At 47.9% G+C, this 18,445-nt stretch overlaps 1 protein-coding gene across 1 annotated transcript in view; it reads right to left on the reverse strand.

The window, feature by feature from the left end:
• ACSBG2 (acyl-CoA synthetase bubblegum family member 2) overlaps positions 1-17,275 on the reverse strand; it is a 30,927-nt gene extending 13,652 nt beyond the window's left edge. Inside the window, exons 1-6 of the mRNA XM_082652434.1 lie at positions 17,114-17,275; positions 13,300-13,388; positions 12,415-12,535; positions 10,056-10,142; positions 4,874-5,023; positions 13-189 (exon numbers count right to left, since the gene is read on the reverse strand). Coding sequence (XP_082508560.1) covers positions 13-189; positions 4,874-5,023; positions 10,056-10,142; positions 12,415-12,535; positions 13,300-13,388; positions 17,114-17,260 — 771 coding nt within the window. The 5' untranslated portion in view covers positions 17,261-17,275. The remainder of the gene's footprint in view (positions 1-12; positions 190-4,873; positions 5,024-10,055; positions 10,143-12,414; positions 12,536-13,299; positions 13,389-17,113) is intronic.
• Between the last annotated feature and the right edge of the window lie 1,170 nt (positions 17,276-18,445).

An 18,445-nucleotide genomic window follows, 5' to 3' on the forward strand; every position in this document is an offset into this window, starting at 1 on the left:
TAGCCTTAATACCTTGAGTGCATCTGGTTGAGCAAAGTAGATGAAAGCCCCGACCTTCATGGGTATCCAGACATCCATCATCTGAGCTGCGATGTGGCTGAGAGGAAGGTAGCTGACCACCACCTCCTGCTTCTCAGGAGCGTAAGCCAGATGGAAGTCCCTCGCCACCGACCCCGCCGTCCACGTGATCTAGAACACACGTCGAGCTTACAATCCAGTACCCTTCAGCGCGCCTCATCCTTGCCCGAGGGCCATTTAAATACAATTATTTAACAAACACAAAGCACCTGCTTGGGCACCGCTCTTGTACTTTACAAACATTGAGTCCCTTAGTCCTCATCTGCACACACTGGGGTTGATAACTGCGATTCTTCCATCTTACAGATGGGGAACCAGAAGCACAGAGAGGTTCACTGACTTGCCTGAGGATGGAAGGAGCAGTAAAATTCGATGGGAAGCTTTGGGGGATTACCAGACGCCCTAGGATCCAGCAACAGACCCTAGAGTTAGAATGTCTATCCGGGATAGTCAGAAGTCTGAAGGATTCAGTAAGTGTCCCAGAATCAAATCCTGACTCCACCATTTACTAGCTGTGTGACCCTGGGCTATTTGCTTAAAAATCCTTTGCAGCCTGTATTTGCTCATCTGTAGAAGGGGCACAGAGCTTCCTCGTGCCCAACATAAAACTATAAAACCAACACTGTCCAACAAACGAAAAGGCCACCCATAATCCCGTGGCATTAATACCCCAACAATTAGTATGTTAATGTTTTTCTTTCTCCGGTGCATACGTTGATGGAAAGTTTTAGCGTACCTATGATTTTGCAATCTATATTTTTTACTGGTGCCATAAGTCTCTGGCAAACAGTCGTCTCGTTAATGCAGCCACACGGGCCTCTGCACTGTTCCTCCAACACATTAGGCAAGGTCCCGCCTCAGGGCCTTTGCACGGGCTGTTCCCGCTGCCTGGGATGGGCATCCTCTAGCTGTCTCCACAACTGACTCCTCAAGATGTTATACTCTGGTTAAATGTCGCTTCCTCACGGAAGCAGTCTCACATCGCCCAAACTGAAGTTTCCAGCATCTTTCTAATCCGCTACGTACTACTTGCCACAGTCTGAGTGGTTTCCTTTGTTCATTCCCTGGCTGTCTTCCCGAGCGCCACCATCGGGTCTGTTCTACTCAAAGCGGTTTTCCCGGCACATAGTAGGTGCCCAGTAAATTTTTGTTGAATGAATGAATGAATGAGGAAAGAAAAGTTACATTTAAGTGCAATGAAATATGCAAAGCACTCGCCCTGTAGTAAGCCCTCAAGATTTGTCCCTCTTCTTTCTCTGGGCCTCAGGATGGAGGGCTTTTCCGTCTGTACCCATAAGCACTGTCACCCACAGTGACCCAAGGAACCCAGTGCCCATTTGTTGAGAAAAGGGGCTAGGTGTGTGTAGACCGTGATTTACAGTGGTTTAGACACTCCTGGGTTCAGATCCTGGCTCAGACCTTTCTATGCTCTCTGACCTTATGCAAGTCATTTCCCCTCTCTGAGCCTCAGTTTCCCAATCTCTGAAAGGGATTAATGACACATCTTACCTTGTGGGGTTTCTGTTAGGGGTTAGTGTGTTTATCTCAGCATGGCATAGTATCCTATAAACGGGAGAAGCTTTGAGCTGTTGACATATGTTGAGAACATGGGACTAGCTTTGACTTCCTGCTGTAAAGATGATGATGATTTAAAAAATAATAGTCGACAGGGATTATTTTTTAATCCCAATGTGCAAGGCTTTGCTCTGAGCATTTTATGTCTGTGTGGTAGGTTAAAGACAGCTGCAAATTCTCTGCCACCCCTGCCATTCAGAGCTGAAGTCTGTTTTCCTTTCCCTTCACAGGGCTGGTCTAGTGACTGGTTTTGACCCACAGAGTGGAGCACCGTGTAAACTTCTGACATTGAGTCCTAATAGACTGCAGCTTCTGCCTTTGTATCAGGGCATGCTTGCCCTCGGAGGAGCCAGCGCCACGTTGAGAAGTTCGACGGCCTCGATGCCCCCATGCTTTGAGGAAGTGCAAGCCCCATGAAACACGTGAGTGAAGCCCTGCTTGGACCTGCCAGCCCAGCCTGGGCACCAGCTGAATACAGCTGAGTGACCCCAGCTGACACTCTGTAGGGCAGAAAAGACACTTTGCCAAGCCCTTCCCAAATTCCAGACCCAGAAATAACACACTCTTGGTGTTTTAAGTTGCTAAGTTCTAGAACGGTTTGTTACACGGCAGTAGCTAACTGACACAGTATAGGAAATAATTTAACCTTCATAGCAACTCTGAGAGGTAGCAACCATTCTTGTCTCCATTTTACAGATGGGCAAACTGAAGCCCAGAGAAGTTAAGGAAATCTTCTCAGGTCCCATAGTTAGCAAGTGGGGGAGCCAGGATGCAGATCCAGGCAGACTTGCTCCAGGGGCTCGGCTTTTGTCTGCCCTCTGTGAGGACATGATCTCACTAGACATGAAGCCACTGGGAGCGTGGACGCTGGCCAGGGTTGGGTGGGCGCCTCATCAGGCTCCATTCATTCAGTCCACAAAATGGATTGAATCCTCCTGTACACCAAGCACTGGAGACACAGCAATGAACCAGACAGATAGCCCCTGCCCTCAAGGAGCTGTTGTTCGTGATAAACACGTGACTGTATAATATGGCAGTGTAAGACAAAACAGTAGCCAAATGGGGCTTGGGGGCTAATGGGATGGTTTATTTTTCTTTGCTATTTTAAACGTGGAAGTCAGGGAGGGCTTCACAGAGGCGGTAACATTTGAGCAGGGACCCGGAGGAGGTGAAGGAGCAAGTCATGTGGGTCTCTGGGAAATAGTATTCCTTGTAGAGGGAACAGCCAGTACAAAGGCCAGTGTGTGCTGCCAGCTGTTAAGCTGGGCGGGTGGGGAAAGCCCTTATAAAGTAGAAATGCTTCATTTGAAAACTAGCAGTCTTGGGGCTTCCCTGGGGGCGCAGTGGTTGGGAGTCCGCCTGCCGATGTAGGGGACACGGGTTCGTGCCCCGGTCCGGGAGGATCCCACGTGCCGCGGAGCGGCTGGGCCCGTGAGCCATGGCCTCTGAGCCTGCGCGTCCAGAGCCTGTGCTCCGCAGTGGGAGAGGCCGCAACAGTGAGAGGCCCGCGTATCGCAAAAAAAAAACAACAAAAAAAACTAGCAGTCTTTCTGACTCACAGAGCGGAGCGTGTTGGGTGCAAGTCCTGCCAGACACTTTCCTGCTTTTAAAACTTACACACATGTACGTCACTCGCCGCCATTTTTCAGTTTTTAACAAAATTGCGTTGTGCTCTGTGTGCTGTTCTTCAACCAGCTTTAACATATTTGTAACGACTGCATCTTTGGACATTTTTACACCTTAGCCCCATAGACCTACAGTGTAGTTGAAAATGTGGATTGTGGCGCCTGCCTGCCTGGGTTTCAGCTCCTGGCCCTGCCATGCTGCTTGCTGTGTGACCTGCGCCCAGCAGCTTAATCTCTCTGGGTTTCAGTTTTCTCATCTGTAGAAACAGCGTCCACCTGATAGAACAGATAGAATCATAGAATCGCTGTGAGGATTTACAAAGTGTAAAATTCTCGGGATGGCCTCTGGCCCCATAGTAAGTGTGCAACAGAAATGAACTATCACTGTCTTTCTTGTTTAAAAAAACACCAGGGCTTCCCTGGTGGCGCAGTGGTTAAGAATCCGCCTGCCAATGCAGGGGACACGGGTTTGAGCCCTGGTCCGGGAAGATCCCACATGCCGCAGAGCAACTAAGCCAGTGTGCCACGACTAATGAGCCTGCGCTCTAGAGCCCGCGAGCCACAGCTACTGAGCCCGCATGCCACAACTACTGAAGCCTGCGTGCCTAGAACCCTTGCTACGCAACAAGAGAAGCCACCGCAATGAGAAGCCCACGCACCACAATGAAGAGTAGCCCCCGCTCGATGCAGCTAAAGAAAGCCTGCATGCAGCAACAAAGACCCAACACAGTCAAAAATAAATAAATAAATTTATGGGAAAAAAAACCCAACAACTTTATCGAGCTGTAATTGACATACAGGGAACCGCATTTGAAGTGTACAATTTGGCACATACGGACTATGTCTGCACCCGTGAAGCCAGCCATCACCACCATCGAGATGGTGGACATTTCCATCGCCTTTGTAATGCCTCTCTCTTGCCCTCCCCAGGCAGCCACTGATCTGCTTTCGGTCCCTGTAGATAAGTTTGCGTTTTCTAGGGATTGAACCCGGGCCCTCAGCAGTGGAAGCACGGAGTCCTAACCACTGGCCTGCCAGGGATGTCCCCCATAAACAGGATCTTTTAGCATGTATTCTCCTTATTCTTTCCTAACAGTGACCTAAATAACCATCAGATTTGGACTCCACCCACACATGAGTAAGTTTTCCCCAAGCACACGGCCTTCCTCAAGTAACTAAAACAGCTTCTGCTTTACCTCTGAAACACAATGTGTATACTGCCCTTTTATGTATTTATTTTATCAAACACAGTTCTGAGCTCAAACAACCCATGAGGCAGGGACTGTTCCATTGCACCCATTTTACAGATGAGGAAACTGAGGCTTGGAGGTGTCAGATGCCCTGCCCAAGATCACAGAGCCAGGTCTGCCCCAGAATCCCTGATCTCAACCCCCGCACTATGCTGCCCCCAGCCTTGGAAGCATTTGCATAACTCTCTATGACCCACAGATCAAGGATCCCCCCATGTGCTGGGCCCCTAAACGCCACTGTGGCCCTGTGGGTCAAGAACAAAACTAGCCTGAAGACCACTGCCCCGGAGTGACGGGACCCTGGATGCTGCAAATTTCGTCCCTGTCAGCAGAGACAGCACTTACGTTGTCATGGCTAAGCATCACCCCCTTGGGATAGCCTACGGTCCCAGAAGTGTAGATGATCACAGCACACTGATTGGCCTTCTGGCTCTTTATGATCTGGTCCAGCTGGGACTCGGGGATGCTGTTGCCAAGCTCCATGAAGTCATCCCACTGCGGAAAGAAAAGACAAGCAAGACCTAAATAGACATTCCTCCAAAGAAGACACAAAAGATGGCCAAGAGGCACATGAAAAGATGCTCAGCTTCACTAATCATTGGAGAAATGCAAATCAAAACTACAATGAGGTATCACCTCACACCTGTCAGAATGGCCATCATTAAAAAGTCTACAAACAATAAATGCTGGAGAGGGTGTGGAGAAAAGGGAACCCTCTTGCACTGTTGGTGGGAATGTAAATTGATACAGCCACTATGGAGAACAGTATGGAGGTTCCTTAAAAAACTACAAATAGAACTACCATATGACCCAGCAATCCCAATACTAGGCATATACCCTGAGAAAACCATAATTCAGAAAGACACACACACTCCAGTGTTCACTGCAGCACTATTTACACTAGCCAGGACATGGAAGCAACCTAAATGTCCACGAACAGAGGAATAGATAAAGAAGATGTGGTACATATATACAATGGAATATTACTCAGCCATAAAAAGGAACGAAATTGGGTCATTTGTAGAGTTGTGAATGGCCCTAGAGACTGTCACACAGAGTGAAATGAGTCAGAGAAAAACAAATATCATATATTAACACATATGTGTGAAATCTTGAAAAATGATGCAGATGAACCTATTTGCAAAGCCAAAATAGAGACAGTGGAGAGAACAAACGTATGGACGCCAAGGGGGGAAATGGGAGGGTGGGATGAACTGGAAGATTGGGATTGACATATATACACTACGATGTATAAAACAGATAACCAATGAGAACCTGCTGTATAGCACAGGGAACTCTACTCAGTGCTCTGTGGTGACCTAAATGGGAAGGAAATCCAGAGAAGAGGGGATCTATGTATACGTAGAGCTGATACATTTCACCGTACAGCAGAAACTAACACAACACTGTAAAGCAACTCTACTCCAAGAAACAAACAAACAAAAGAAATGGAGGGTGGGGACTCAGGGTGTGTGAGTGGGGTCCTCAGCACCTAGGAGTTCCCTTCCCCAGTCAGATCTTGCCCCACCAGCTTCTCCCGAAGCTGGTGATTCCCAGCAGGAGGAAAGGCACGTCTTACAAAAGCCCTAAGACGTTTGCTTCTTCTCCTCCACTTCCCAGGCAGGCTACTCAAGCACCGGTGCCTCGGTTTCCTCATAGGTAAAATGGGAATGACATCAAGACCCAACTGCTTGGGTTGTTTTAAGCAGTAAATGGGTTAATATATGTAAAATGCTCAGAACAGCAGAGTTCAATATTATTTGTGCTGTGCCCTCCCAGATGCCACTCAGCACCTCAAACTTATTAGTTACCAGATTGATGTGGCTGAGGGCCACTGTGATTGGTTTAAGCTAGAAGGTCCCATGTGCCTGGGCCCCAGTGGTTAGACTGGGTCTGGGCATGTGACCTCAGGTGGTCCGATCACAGTGAAGGTCGGGGCTTTTGCTGGAAGTGCTGGGACATGAATGCGTCATCTGAATGTGAATAAGATGTAGCCATAGGAGCTGCTGGACCATCTCAGGACTAGGGGGAATCAAGGCTGGCATGGAGCCAAGATATGAAGAGAGCAAAATGGAGTCTCGGTCACATTATTTGAGCCCCTGGTTCCAGCCGTGCCTGAAATCCACACCCTAGGTTGCGGCTATAAGCCAATAAATGGTCTTTTATGCTTAAGCCATTTGGTGTTAGGCTTTTGTCACTTGCAACCAAAGACATCCTTACTGATAAGAGATACATCATCTCCCTATGGCAGATGAAGGAGCTGAGGCTCAGAGGTGGTAAGTTACCTGCCCAGGGTCACACAGCAGGTAGACAGAGGAGCTATCATTCTAACCCAAGACTGTCTGACTCCAGAGCCTGTGCTCTTAATTAGCTTAGAATTTGGTGCCTCAGAAGGAACTGTTGGGCTGTGTGAACCAAATTTCACCTGGGACCTGCAAAAATTCTACCTCTGAGCCCCTAGTGAGGCCCTGGTTGAGGGTAATGTCCTGTCTGCAAGACAGAGGGCACTCCAGGTCCTCCAGAAATGGCCAGTATTGCCTGTAGCCTGCCAGGGCAATGCTGGCCCCATCTGCAAGGGAAGAACCTTTACCCAGACCATCTCTAACAGGGTAGGGTGATGGTGAGAGGAGCAGCACACAGAAGCCTTTTGCAGGACCCTGTCCTTTCTCTGAGAGATGCCTCAAGCCCTCCCCCGCAAAGGATGCTCCCCTAATTGCTGGTGAAGACCTCATTCTCCCATGGCCACAAGTGTTTGGATTAGGTAGACCCCAGACCCAGTCCTGTCCAATCCAGTCCTCTCTCTTGGCAATCTGGAATTGGTCCCGAGTCCCATCCCAGGCATCATAACCTACCCAGTTAATTGTCTTATTCTGCCATCCCCCTGCCCCCGAATTTCACCTTCTGATTTCCCAGGCGCTTTCTTTTTCTCTCAGTTGTAATGAATGTCTTCCTAAACTGAACCTAAAAACGGTAGGTCCTACTCACCCTTGCAGAGAAGTAGATACTAATCTGTGTCACAGAACTCTTCCCTATAAATCATTGTCCTTAACCAGGGGTGATTTTGCCCCCGAGGGGACTTAGGCAGTGTCTGAGGATAGTTTTGATTGTTTCAACTGGGAGGGTGCTATTGGCATCTAGTAGGTGGAGGCCAGGGATGTCGCTCAACATCTTACAATGCACAGGATGGCCCCCACGATGAAGAATTATCCACCCCAAATGTCCAACAAGGCTGAGAAACCCTGCTGTAAATACTGTTTCTAACAAATGAGTTGATTTAACTTATCCAGGCTTAAGATATTGTTTCTGCGTTGGTCATTTTTAACCTCTGAAAGGTCTGTAATTCTGATCGGTTGTCTTACTTAATTAGGCATTGTCCTGGTCTTAACATTTAAATGTTTTCTGAAAGGTGCACGAGCTGGTGAGTGTTTTGGCCAGAAAGGATCATTGACATCTTTCCTCCCGTTTGCGTGGAGGGCAAACCAAATAAACTCCATGACATTTTAGGACTTCTGATTTGGGACATGGGTTTGCTGGCCTAACAGCGGCTCCTCCTGGCCCCTCACAGACCTCCTGCCCTGACTTCTGTGAGTTAACTCATTGTATCCTTAAAAACAAAACCCAGGGCTTCCCTGGTGGCGCAGTGGTTGAGAATCTGCCTGCCAATGCAGGGGACACGGGTTCGAGCCCTGGTCTGGGAGGATCCCACATGCCGCGAAGCAACTGGGCCCGTGAGCCATGGCTGCTGAGCCTGCACGTCCGGAGCCTGTGCTCCGCAACAAGAGAGGCCGTGACAGTGAGAGGCCCGCGCGCACCACGATGAAGAGTAGCCCCCGCTCGCCGCAACTGGAGAAAGCCCTCGCACAGAAACGAAGACCCAACACAGCCAAAAATAAATCAATAAATAAATAAATTTAAAAACCAAACAAACAAAAAAAAGCAAAACCCAAACCCCCTCCTTTGGCTTAAGTGGGTTTCTGTTGCTTGCACCCAAGCATTTTCTGACTCTAGAAGACCCTGAGGCAGAGTGAATTTGCCAAAAAATGACTGCGACAACATTTACGGTGTCACCCACTCTTCAGGGGCCCCGCCCCTCCCTCAGTAAGAGCTGAAGTCTGGGCCCTCATGCAGCTTGGCCTTGCTGGACAGTGTGTTACTTCCAAGAATAGGTCGTTAAAGGCAGGACAGCTTCCACCTGGATATTTCTCTCCCTCAAAACATTCTCTCTGGAGATCTGAGCCACCAATAAGTCCAGAGGTCCTGAAGTCATCATGCCGGAGGCAGCATACGGAGACACCACAGAGAGACAGGGAAATGTGCTGGGGGAGCCCCAGCTGTAGGGTTGGGACCAGAGTGAGGACCAGGGGCTTCTCCTTGAGTGCAAAATTTTAGCGGATGCGGAAAAAAAAGAAAAAGCTTGTAATCAAGATATGTAGTACTTTAATGCAATAATTTAAAAGTCACTATCAAAGCAGAGCAAATTCATTATGAATGAAACATCAAAAGTTTAAAAAAGGCTCCAGGGCTTCCCTGGTGGCGCAGTGGTTGAGAGTCCGCCTGCCGATGCAGGGGACACGGGTTCGTGCCCCGGTCTGGGAGGATCCCACGTGCCGCGGAGCGGCTGGGCCCGTGAGCCATGGCCGCTGAGCCTGCGCGTCCGGAGCCTGTGCTCCGCAATGGGAGAGGCCACAACAGTGAGAGGCCCGCGTACCGCAAAAAAAAAAAAAAAAAAAAAAAAAAAAACCCAAAAAAAAGGCTCCAGCAGTACTGTTGGTCCGAGCCATTGCAGAAATGTGCACCCCTATGTCCCTATTTGTATATATTGAAACTGGCTAATGGTTTTAATAAAAATGTTGATGACTTTGCATCTATGAAAACCAGGAATGTAAATTTATAATAAGTTCTGGTTTGAATACAAATTAAATATTTAAACTTAATGTTGTGAGTTCCAGCACATCTAATTTTCAGTGATGCAGTATTTTTTCAGTTACCCTAATGGTCTGAAAAGCAACTAATAATAAAATGATTGGTATTGTCTTATGCCACCAATTTTTGGGGCGATTTGTTACACAGCAATAAATAACCAGAACAGACACCTTCTGGTAAATCAGAACCTTCATGCCAGAAAAAAATTATCTCAAAAGCCTCACCCCCTTCCCTTGTGAGGCCCCTTCCTCTCCCTCGCTCACCACCCACTTCCTTTGAGAGTCCCCGCCCACTTCCCTTGTGAGGCCCCTCCCTCTCCCTTGCTCACCACCCACTTCCTTTGAGAGTTCCTGCCCACTTCCCTGGTTTGGCCCCGCCCTCCCCTTTCCTCACCACCCACTTCCTTTGAGAGTTCCCGCCCACTTTCCTGGTGAGGCCCCGCCCTCTCCCTTTCTCACCGCCCACTTCCTTTGTGAGCCCCTGCCCACTTCCCTGGTTTGGCCTCACCCTCTCCCTTGCTCACCACCCACTTACTTTGGGAGTGCCCTCCTTCCCTTTCAAGGCTGTGCCCTCCCCTTTGCTCAGTGCCCCCTCTCACACTTACAGAGTACAGGTTGTTACATTTGCTCTCCTTCACTGGCAGCCTGTACTGAACGATTGCTTTTAGGGTCTCCATCTTGGTCTTTGGAATCTGAAAAACAGTTGTGTACGGACCTCATGGTAACGGGGCCCTGGAAGAGCGCATTCTAAGCTCTCTCCCTCAGAGACCTCAGCCTCTTTCCCTCCCCCTGCCCATGCAGGAAAACTTTTGCTCTTTGTCTTGACTGACAGGTCGGTATCAGTAGACTGCAACCATCACAGAGGGTTGAGGGCAAAGCCTCCTGAATTCTGCTGTACAGAGCTGTGGTTTGGGTTGGTGAGTCGAAGGAGGCCCTCCCGGCCCTTTGTCTCCTGGCACCTTATGCTCCACGGCCAAGATCCAGCTAACCTTCTGGTTGGAGCAGGGCTACAGAAATCCTCCATGAAGGTGGCTGGAACTGGCGGGGGTTCAGAACTCTCTTCCTGAACCTAGACCTGTAAGGTTCAGGTACCCAGGCCTGTGGGATTCTTGCCCCCCCCTGTTTGTGCAAAGGAAGGAGTGTGCCTGTATGACATTTCTAGCCAATCCAGTGAAGAAGTCATTTCCAACATCCAGTACGCTCCTTACAACCAAGTCTCTGGCATGACCTGGAGAGAAAAGATGCCAGAAGTGCTTGTAACAGCTGGACAAGAGTTTTCCAGAGAGAGAAGAAACAGACATCCAAAAAGCCTGAAGCAGGTAGTAGCCGGGATGTTGGAGGGATATAAAAAGTCCAGACTGGCTGGAATGGGGATGGAAGGGAGAAGCCCGGGGGAGGATTCAGGAAGCGGTGGAAGGGCCAGGTAGGCCATGCCTTGGAGGTGAGAGCAGGAGTTTGCAGTTTATTCTAAAGGAAGAAGGGAAGCACTGGAGGGTTATGAGCCGTGACTGTCCCCCAGAATCAAAGATTTCCAAGTGGAGCTGAACGTCCAGTTTGGGAGGAGAGTATCAGAAGCCTGGCTTTGAATCTTCCATGCAGAGGAACCAGAACAAGAAATCTCCCACAAACTGCATCTTTGATGAAACTAAGAGATGGAAATAATTCATGCATGTGAGGTTGAATATACCAGAACGAGGACAAGAAGCCATAGCAATGAGGTGGCTGCAGGGGAAAGGATGGGGCACGTGACCTCTTCTAACGCTGGAAAAACCCAAATCGGAAACCGGTATTCACGGCAAGAAGGAGAAGGGCCCCACCCGTCACGCACCCCACAGTGTGTTCTGCTGCGAACAGGACAGACAGGGCATGACATGAGTACCAGGGACCAAAGAAGCATGCTTTCAGAAAGCAATTTCAGAAAGTGGACGTCTGTCCTCACTGAACCAGCTCAGGAATTAGGTGTCGAAGGAGGCCTGGTGGCACAAAATATCCTGTTTCCCCGAGTCTGGCTGGATTCCATTGAGGCTGGCAAATCTGCCCTGATTTCAGAAAGTTAAAATGTGGGGAAACACGTGGCCCACGGCGTTCAGAGGATGCCACCCATGGCGAGACATCTCCACTCGAGAAATGTCAAAAAGTAACGCAGGAAAGATGAAATATGGTGTTAAAGAAACAGTCGCAGGAATTCCTTGGTGGTCCAGTGGTTAGAACTCTGCGCTTCCACTGCTGGGGTCCCGGGTTCCATCCCTGGTTGGGGAACTAAGATCCCACAAGCTACGCGGTGCAGTGGCTCTTGGGGTGAGCCGTGAATCTGGCCATCGAGGCTCACCCCTCCCAAGGACTCCCCTCCCCTCAGGATCCTTCTGCCCAAAGCTGGTTCAGGCAACTGCAGCTCATTCAAACACAAGTCATCGGAAACGTTTCTTGCAACATTACAAAGATAACACAAGGGGGGGTAAAAAAAAAAAAAAGGAATAAGAGAGGGTCAGATTTCACTGTGCGCAAAAAGTCACTGCAAAGCAAAGGAAAATTGCCCCCTAACCTTCCAACGTAAAACCTAGGACGTAATGGGGTAAACGCAGCTGGGAAGGAAGAACACAAAGCAAACATACAAGCCCTGAGGGGAGAGCCAGACATCAGAAAGTAGTGAAACAGGAAGTGGTCGGACTTATGAAAGAAACAGAAAAGAAAGACAAAAGCATTCCCGAAAGGAGGACAATTATAAGAGGTGAACATAGCAAGGATGACAAGGTTCAAAATAACTGTTTCTAAAAGAAAACTGGTAAGCAGTGAAAGGTATATAAAATAACACACAAACACATTTTTAAAAACAGAGGCTGAGTAGGAAATGAATACGCATTGGAAATTAAACTCATCCACTCCACGCACATCCACTCCACACATACACAACCCCCTCCTTCCTCCAGTGACTGGCAGGCAGCAATGGGGGGCGGAGGGGTTTACCGAAAGGATTTTCTGCAGCTGTAGGTCATTTTCCACCAGCAGGATGTTCACTTTGGCGTGAGCAATGATATGTTGACAGGCTTCCGCAGAGTTGGTGGCATAAATACCAACACAGAAGCCCCTGGGAAAAGAAAACACATGCACGAGTGTGCCCCACACACCTTAAGTCGAGAACGAACGTCCTGGAAGGTGGGGGGAGGGGGAGGGTCTGCAGGGAAGGTCTGAGTTTGCAGCCTCAGCACCAGCTTCCCTCCCTCCACAGCTGGACAGTGATGATGAGAGAGGATGGGCTCCCGGGATGTCATTATGACCTGGAACCCTCACAGTACCCCATTTTACAGATGAGGAAACTGGGGCTCAGGGCAGGGAAGTCACTTGTTCAGGGTCCCACAGCAAATAAGAGGCGGGGTTTGGACCCCCCCACCCCTCCACCCGTTCCCTTCATTCGCAACCTTTCGTTCTTGCTTTGAACCATTCTGCTGTGGGTTCCCTTTGTATCTCCCTGCTGGCTGATGACATCACGGATCTTTCCAAGTGCCTATTTGCTACTTCCCTTAGTGATGTTTCTGTGCAAGTCTCATGTGGGATCTTAGTTCCCTGAACAGGGATCGAACCTGTGCCCCCTGCAGTGGAAGTGCAGAGCCTTAACCACTGGACTGCCAGGGAAGTCCCTCTTTTTGTGTTTTTATTCCTGAGTTGTAGAAGTCCCTTGTGTATTTGAGATACTAGTCCCCTGTTGGACGGGGATGTGTGTGTCTATCTCGCCGGCTCGCCTGCGGCTGCTTCTGCAACCCCCATTCACATCTCCATGGGAACCAGCCTGGGGCTGCCAGTCCCGGAGTAGCACCACCCAACATCCACAGGGACCCGGGCCCGAGGTCTTACCTCGCGAAGATGGCGCCAAGAGCCGCAAGGAACCACTCGACTGAGTTAAACCCAAGGATGCCGACTGAGTGGAAAGGCTCCAAGCCCAGCTGGGAAGGCAAAACCAGACAGACAAACAGAAAACAGAAGCAACAGAGGTGGTTTGCTTCCGGATGGGATCTGCTCACTGGCAGGTGAAAGCAGACCCCAGAGCCCACGGAGTCACAAGGGGGACAGCCCGTGTTGAGATGAAAATCCGGAGTGTGATTTTTTTGTGTGTGACTCTTGGGAGGCCGGTTTACCTCCCTCTCTGTAATACCCCCTTTATTTATTCTAATTTTTATGTATTTTTTTCTATATTTATTTATTTTTATTTGGTTGCACCAGGTCTTAGTTGTGGCAGGCAGGCTCCTTAGTTATGGCTCGCTGGCTCCTCAGTTGTGGCATGCAAACTCTTAGTTGCGGCATGCATGTGGGATCTAGTTCCCTGACCAGGTATCGAACCTGGATCCCCTGCCTTGGGAGTGTGGAGTCTTAAACCACTGTGCCACCAGGGAAGTCCCCTATGTATTTTATTTTTTAACCATTAACCAACTTTAAGTGCACAGCTCAGTGGCATTAAGCACATTCACATTGTTGTGCAACCATCCCCACCATCATCTCCAGAACTTTCTCACCTTCCCAAATGGAAACTCTGTCCCCATGAAACACTGACTCCCCACCCCCTCCCCCAGCCCCTGGCCTTCACCATCTACTTTCTGTCCCTATGGATTTGACTCCTCTAGGGACCTTTTATAAGTGGAATCATATATTTGTCCTTTTGTGTCCGGCTTCTTTTAACGTCCCCTAGTTCATCCGTGTTGTGACAGGTGTCAGCATCTCACTCCATTTGAAGGTTAACGTTCCATCGTATGGACGGATCACAATTTGGTTATTCATCCATTGATGGGCACTTGGGTCGCTTCCACCTTTTGGCCGTTGTGAGCAATGCTGCTGTGAACGTGGGTGTCCAAATATCTGTGCGAGTCCCTGCTTTCAATTCTTTTGGGTCTGTACCCAGAAGTGGAATTGCAGGATCATATATGGTGATTCTAAGTTTAATTTTGTGAGGAACCGCCAGACTGTCTTCCAGGGTGGCTGGACCATTTTACATTCCCGCTGACAGTGACTGAGGGCTCCAGTTTCTCCACATCCTCACCAACACTTGTTATTGTCTGTTTTTTTTTTTCTTAATTAGCCATCCTAATGAATTCATTTTTAGTTTTAATCATAACAGTACTCAAAGAGTGATACCCTATAGTGGTAATAAATTGCACTTTTGAAGGCATAGCCCTGATCTGAACGTGGTTGAGGATGAATCAGGAGACCTGGACGTGAAAGTGATCATGCTTGGTGGTCGCCCCCCCTTTTGTCCTGGAAACTCCAATTTTGTTGGCTGTTTTAGTCACCTGGGCAAGGCTGGCAGTGACCCTCTGTCCCCGGGGAAAACCTAAGCATTTGGAAGGCATCTGCCTGCTGATGCTTCAGAACGTGATGCAACATGTTTATGCTTAGTGGCAGGAAGGCTGTCTTCACTGTGGACACTGTCTCCATCAATGTGTAGATAAACTGACTTCTTTCTGATTGGATCCCTGAGATCTAGGAGAGCAGGGGTCCTTGAAGTCCAGAACTAAGGGCAGAGGGAAAGAGGACCATCTTTCAGGAAGGGTGAACTAGCTACAGCACTATGGCGTGGGGGTAAGGGCAGCCAAGAAGAAATCCAGCCCAAGCAGGTGGTTCCTAATTCCGACCTCTCACAGTCTCTAGATGAAGACACATGGGCATCAGAGGAGGGGAGAGAGGAGCTTGGGTCTAGGTCAGAATGTGATCGGATTTCCTGTAAATCAGAACCATCGGGAGGTGCCCTTTTACAGTACGAGATGTCTGTTGCGTTCATTATCTGTGGCTGCGTAACCCATCATCACAGATGTAGCAGCTTAAAAGAGCACATATTTATTATCCCAGTTTCCACAGGTCAGGAGTCTGGGGGGTGGCGCGGCTGGGTTCTCTGCCTAGGATCCCCCAAAGCTGCAGTCAAGGGATCGGTGGGGACCATGACCTCCCCCGAAGCTTGGGGGCCCCGCACTTGGAGGTTGTTTGCAGAATTCATTTCCTTGTGGTTGAATGATTGAGATCCTCTTCTCTTGCTACCTGCCAGCTGAGGACCGCTCTCAACTCCTAGAGTCTGTATGCCATCCCCTGCTACATGGCCCTCTCCAAACATGGCAGTTTGCTCCCAAGACAGCAGGAGAATCTCTCTTAATGGTTCACCCCATTAAGTCAGGCCCACCCAGAGCACCTGCCCGTCCTCATGAACTCAAAGTCAACAGATTAGAGACCTTAATGACATCTGTGAAATCCCTTCACCTTGGCCATCTCAGGAGGGAAATCCCATCATAGCCCACAGTCACAGGGAGAAGATTATACAGCACAAGTACACCAGAGGTTGGGAATCTCAGTGGAGTCACCTTAGAATTCTGCCTAACGTGCTTATCAAATAGGCCCAGATGAACAGTTTTGATAATATGATGTTGACAATACCATAGGTAAACAGATTCTCTCATACATTGTGAGTGGGCTTAAAGGACATTGGCTTTGTAGGAATTCACTGTACAAAGAAGGTTCAATATGGCACCACGTATCGTAGCAAAGGCTGGAAGCAACTTAAATGCCCACCCGTAGGGGGCTGATTAAGTCAATACTGTTACATACGTATTTGCAGTTGTTGAAAAGAATATGGATTTTAAAAAAAATAAGTAAATCAATATGGAAGGATCTCAGAATGCAGCAACCAGCCTCCAGGATGAGTTTCATCTCCTGGTATTTGTGTTCTACTATAATCCCTTCCCATGTCGTATCAAGGTCTGCTTAACCTTGTGAAAGAAGTGATAGTATGTCATCGCTGAGATCAGGTTATAAAAGATATCACGGTTCCCATCTGGTTCATTCTCTCTTTTGGATCACTCATTTGGGGGGAAGCTGGCTGCCATATTGTGAGGACACTCAAGCAACCCTACAGAGAAGGCCATGGAGCAAGGAACTGAGGCCTCCTGCCAAGAGCCAGCCATGTACAGAAGCCATGTACAGATGATGCAGCCCAGGATGACAGCTTGACTACAGCCTCATGAGAGATCCTGAACCAGCAACATCCAACTAAATCACTCCTGGATTCCTGACCCACAGAAACCAAGAGATAATAAAGCTCTGTCATTTTTTTTTCTTTTTTTTTGCGGTACGCAGGCCTCTCACTGTTGTGGCCTCCCCCGTTGCGGAGCACAGGCTCCGGACGCGCAGGCTCAGCGGCCATGGCTCACGGGCCCAGCCGCTCCGCAGCATGTGGGATCTTCCCGGACCGGGGCACGAACCCGTGTCCCCTGCATCGGCAGGCGGACTCTCAACCACTGCACCACCAGGGAAGCCTGCTCTGTCATTTTGAGTTACTAAGTTTTGGGGTAATTTGTTATGCAGCAGTAGCTAACTAAAACACACATATACTGTGCTAACAGAAAAAAAAGCAGGTTGTAGACTCTTGAGTATGCTACCATGTGTGTAAAAATGTACTTCTATAGAATTATATAACATGTACACATAATTTATTCCGCAGAATAGCATAGAAAGAACTGAAAATGATGGCTACCTCCATAAGAGAGGGGACAAAGATTGGAAGGAAATTTTTCACCAGTTAACCTTGTATCTTGGGGTGCCTTGTGCATTTTGTCCCATATGTATGTATACATAAAAGGAATGATTTAATACATGATGAACGAATGAAGGAATGAATGAATGACTCATTTACCTTGAGTAAGGCTCTTGCAGCTTTCCGACAAGCCTCGTAGTACTGGTTGTAATTCAGAACTTCCCACTTTCCATTCTTCTTTGATGCGAGGGCTGGATAAGTCCCAAATCGGTTGACTGACTCCCGAAAAAATTCAGGGATGGTCATGGGGGTCTCATGGCCTGGCCCGTGTTTTGAAAGCCTCATAAGGACTTCTCCATCTCGGTGAATGGTCCACAGCCCAGGAGTAACTGCAAATAGTCACCAGGGTTGGGTGGCAGACTTTTTTTTATTCATTTAATAACTCAGGAGTTGCGGGGGGGGGGCTGTCTTTTTGAACCTGAATTAATCCCACACCTTGAGTGAAGTCACATGGTCAGTGCTGGTCTACTCAAGCTTCCTCTTTCATTTATTTCTTCCTTACCCTCTCAACAGTTTATTATGAAAATATTCAAGCATACAAAAAATTGGATTGTGTAGCTAATGACCTCTACCCACCACCAAATTCTACAACTTCTAGCATTTTGCTGTATTTGCTTTATCACATCTCCATCCAGCCATCCCTCTGTTTATCCATCCATTCCTCCATCTTACTTTTTGATACATTTCAAAGTAAACTGCAGCTGTCCATCCATTTCACCCTTCAACATTTGAATCATTTTAAAACATTTTATTGAGGTATAGTTGATTTATTACAACGTGTTAATTTCTGCTGTACAGCAAAGTGACTCAGTTATGCATATATATACTCTTTTCCATTGTGGTTTATCACAGGATATTGAATACAGTTCCCTGTGCTACACAGTAGGACCTTGTTGTTTATCTGTTCTATATATAATAGTTTGCATCTGCTAATCCCAAACTCCCAATCCTTCCCTTCCCTACCCCCCTTCCCCTTGGCAACCACAAGCCTGTTCTCTATGTCTGTGAGTCTTTCTGTTTTGTAGATAGGTTCATCTGTGCCATATTTGAAATTCTACATACAAGTGATATCGTATGGTATTTGTCTTTCTCTTTCTGACTTCTCTTAGTATGATAATCTCTAGGGCCATCCATGGAGCTGCAAATGGCATTATTTCACTCCTTTTAAAAACATTTTAATCATTTGGTGTGAGTCAGCCTTTAGTATTTGAATCATTACCTAGAATTCCACATTATTTACAAATGATATATATATATATACACATCTGCATTACATTATTATTACATCTGCACTGTATATAATTATATCTGTACCGTATGTATAATTACATCTACACTATATATGTATATAATTACATCTGTACTATATAGTTATATTCTCAGTCTAAATATTATTACATCTGTACTATATAAACAATTACATATTACATC

The sequence above is a fragment of the Grampus griseus genome (genome assembly GCF_964374135.1).
Source record: "Grampus griseus genome assembly, chromosome: 3".
Taxonomy (NCBI): Eukaryota; Metazoa; Chordata; class Mammalia; order Artiodactyla; family Delphinidae; genus Grampus; species Grampus griseus.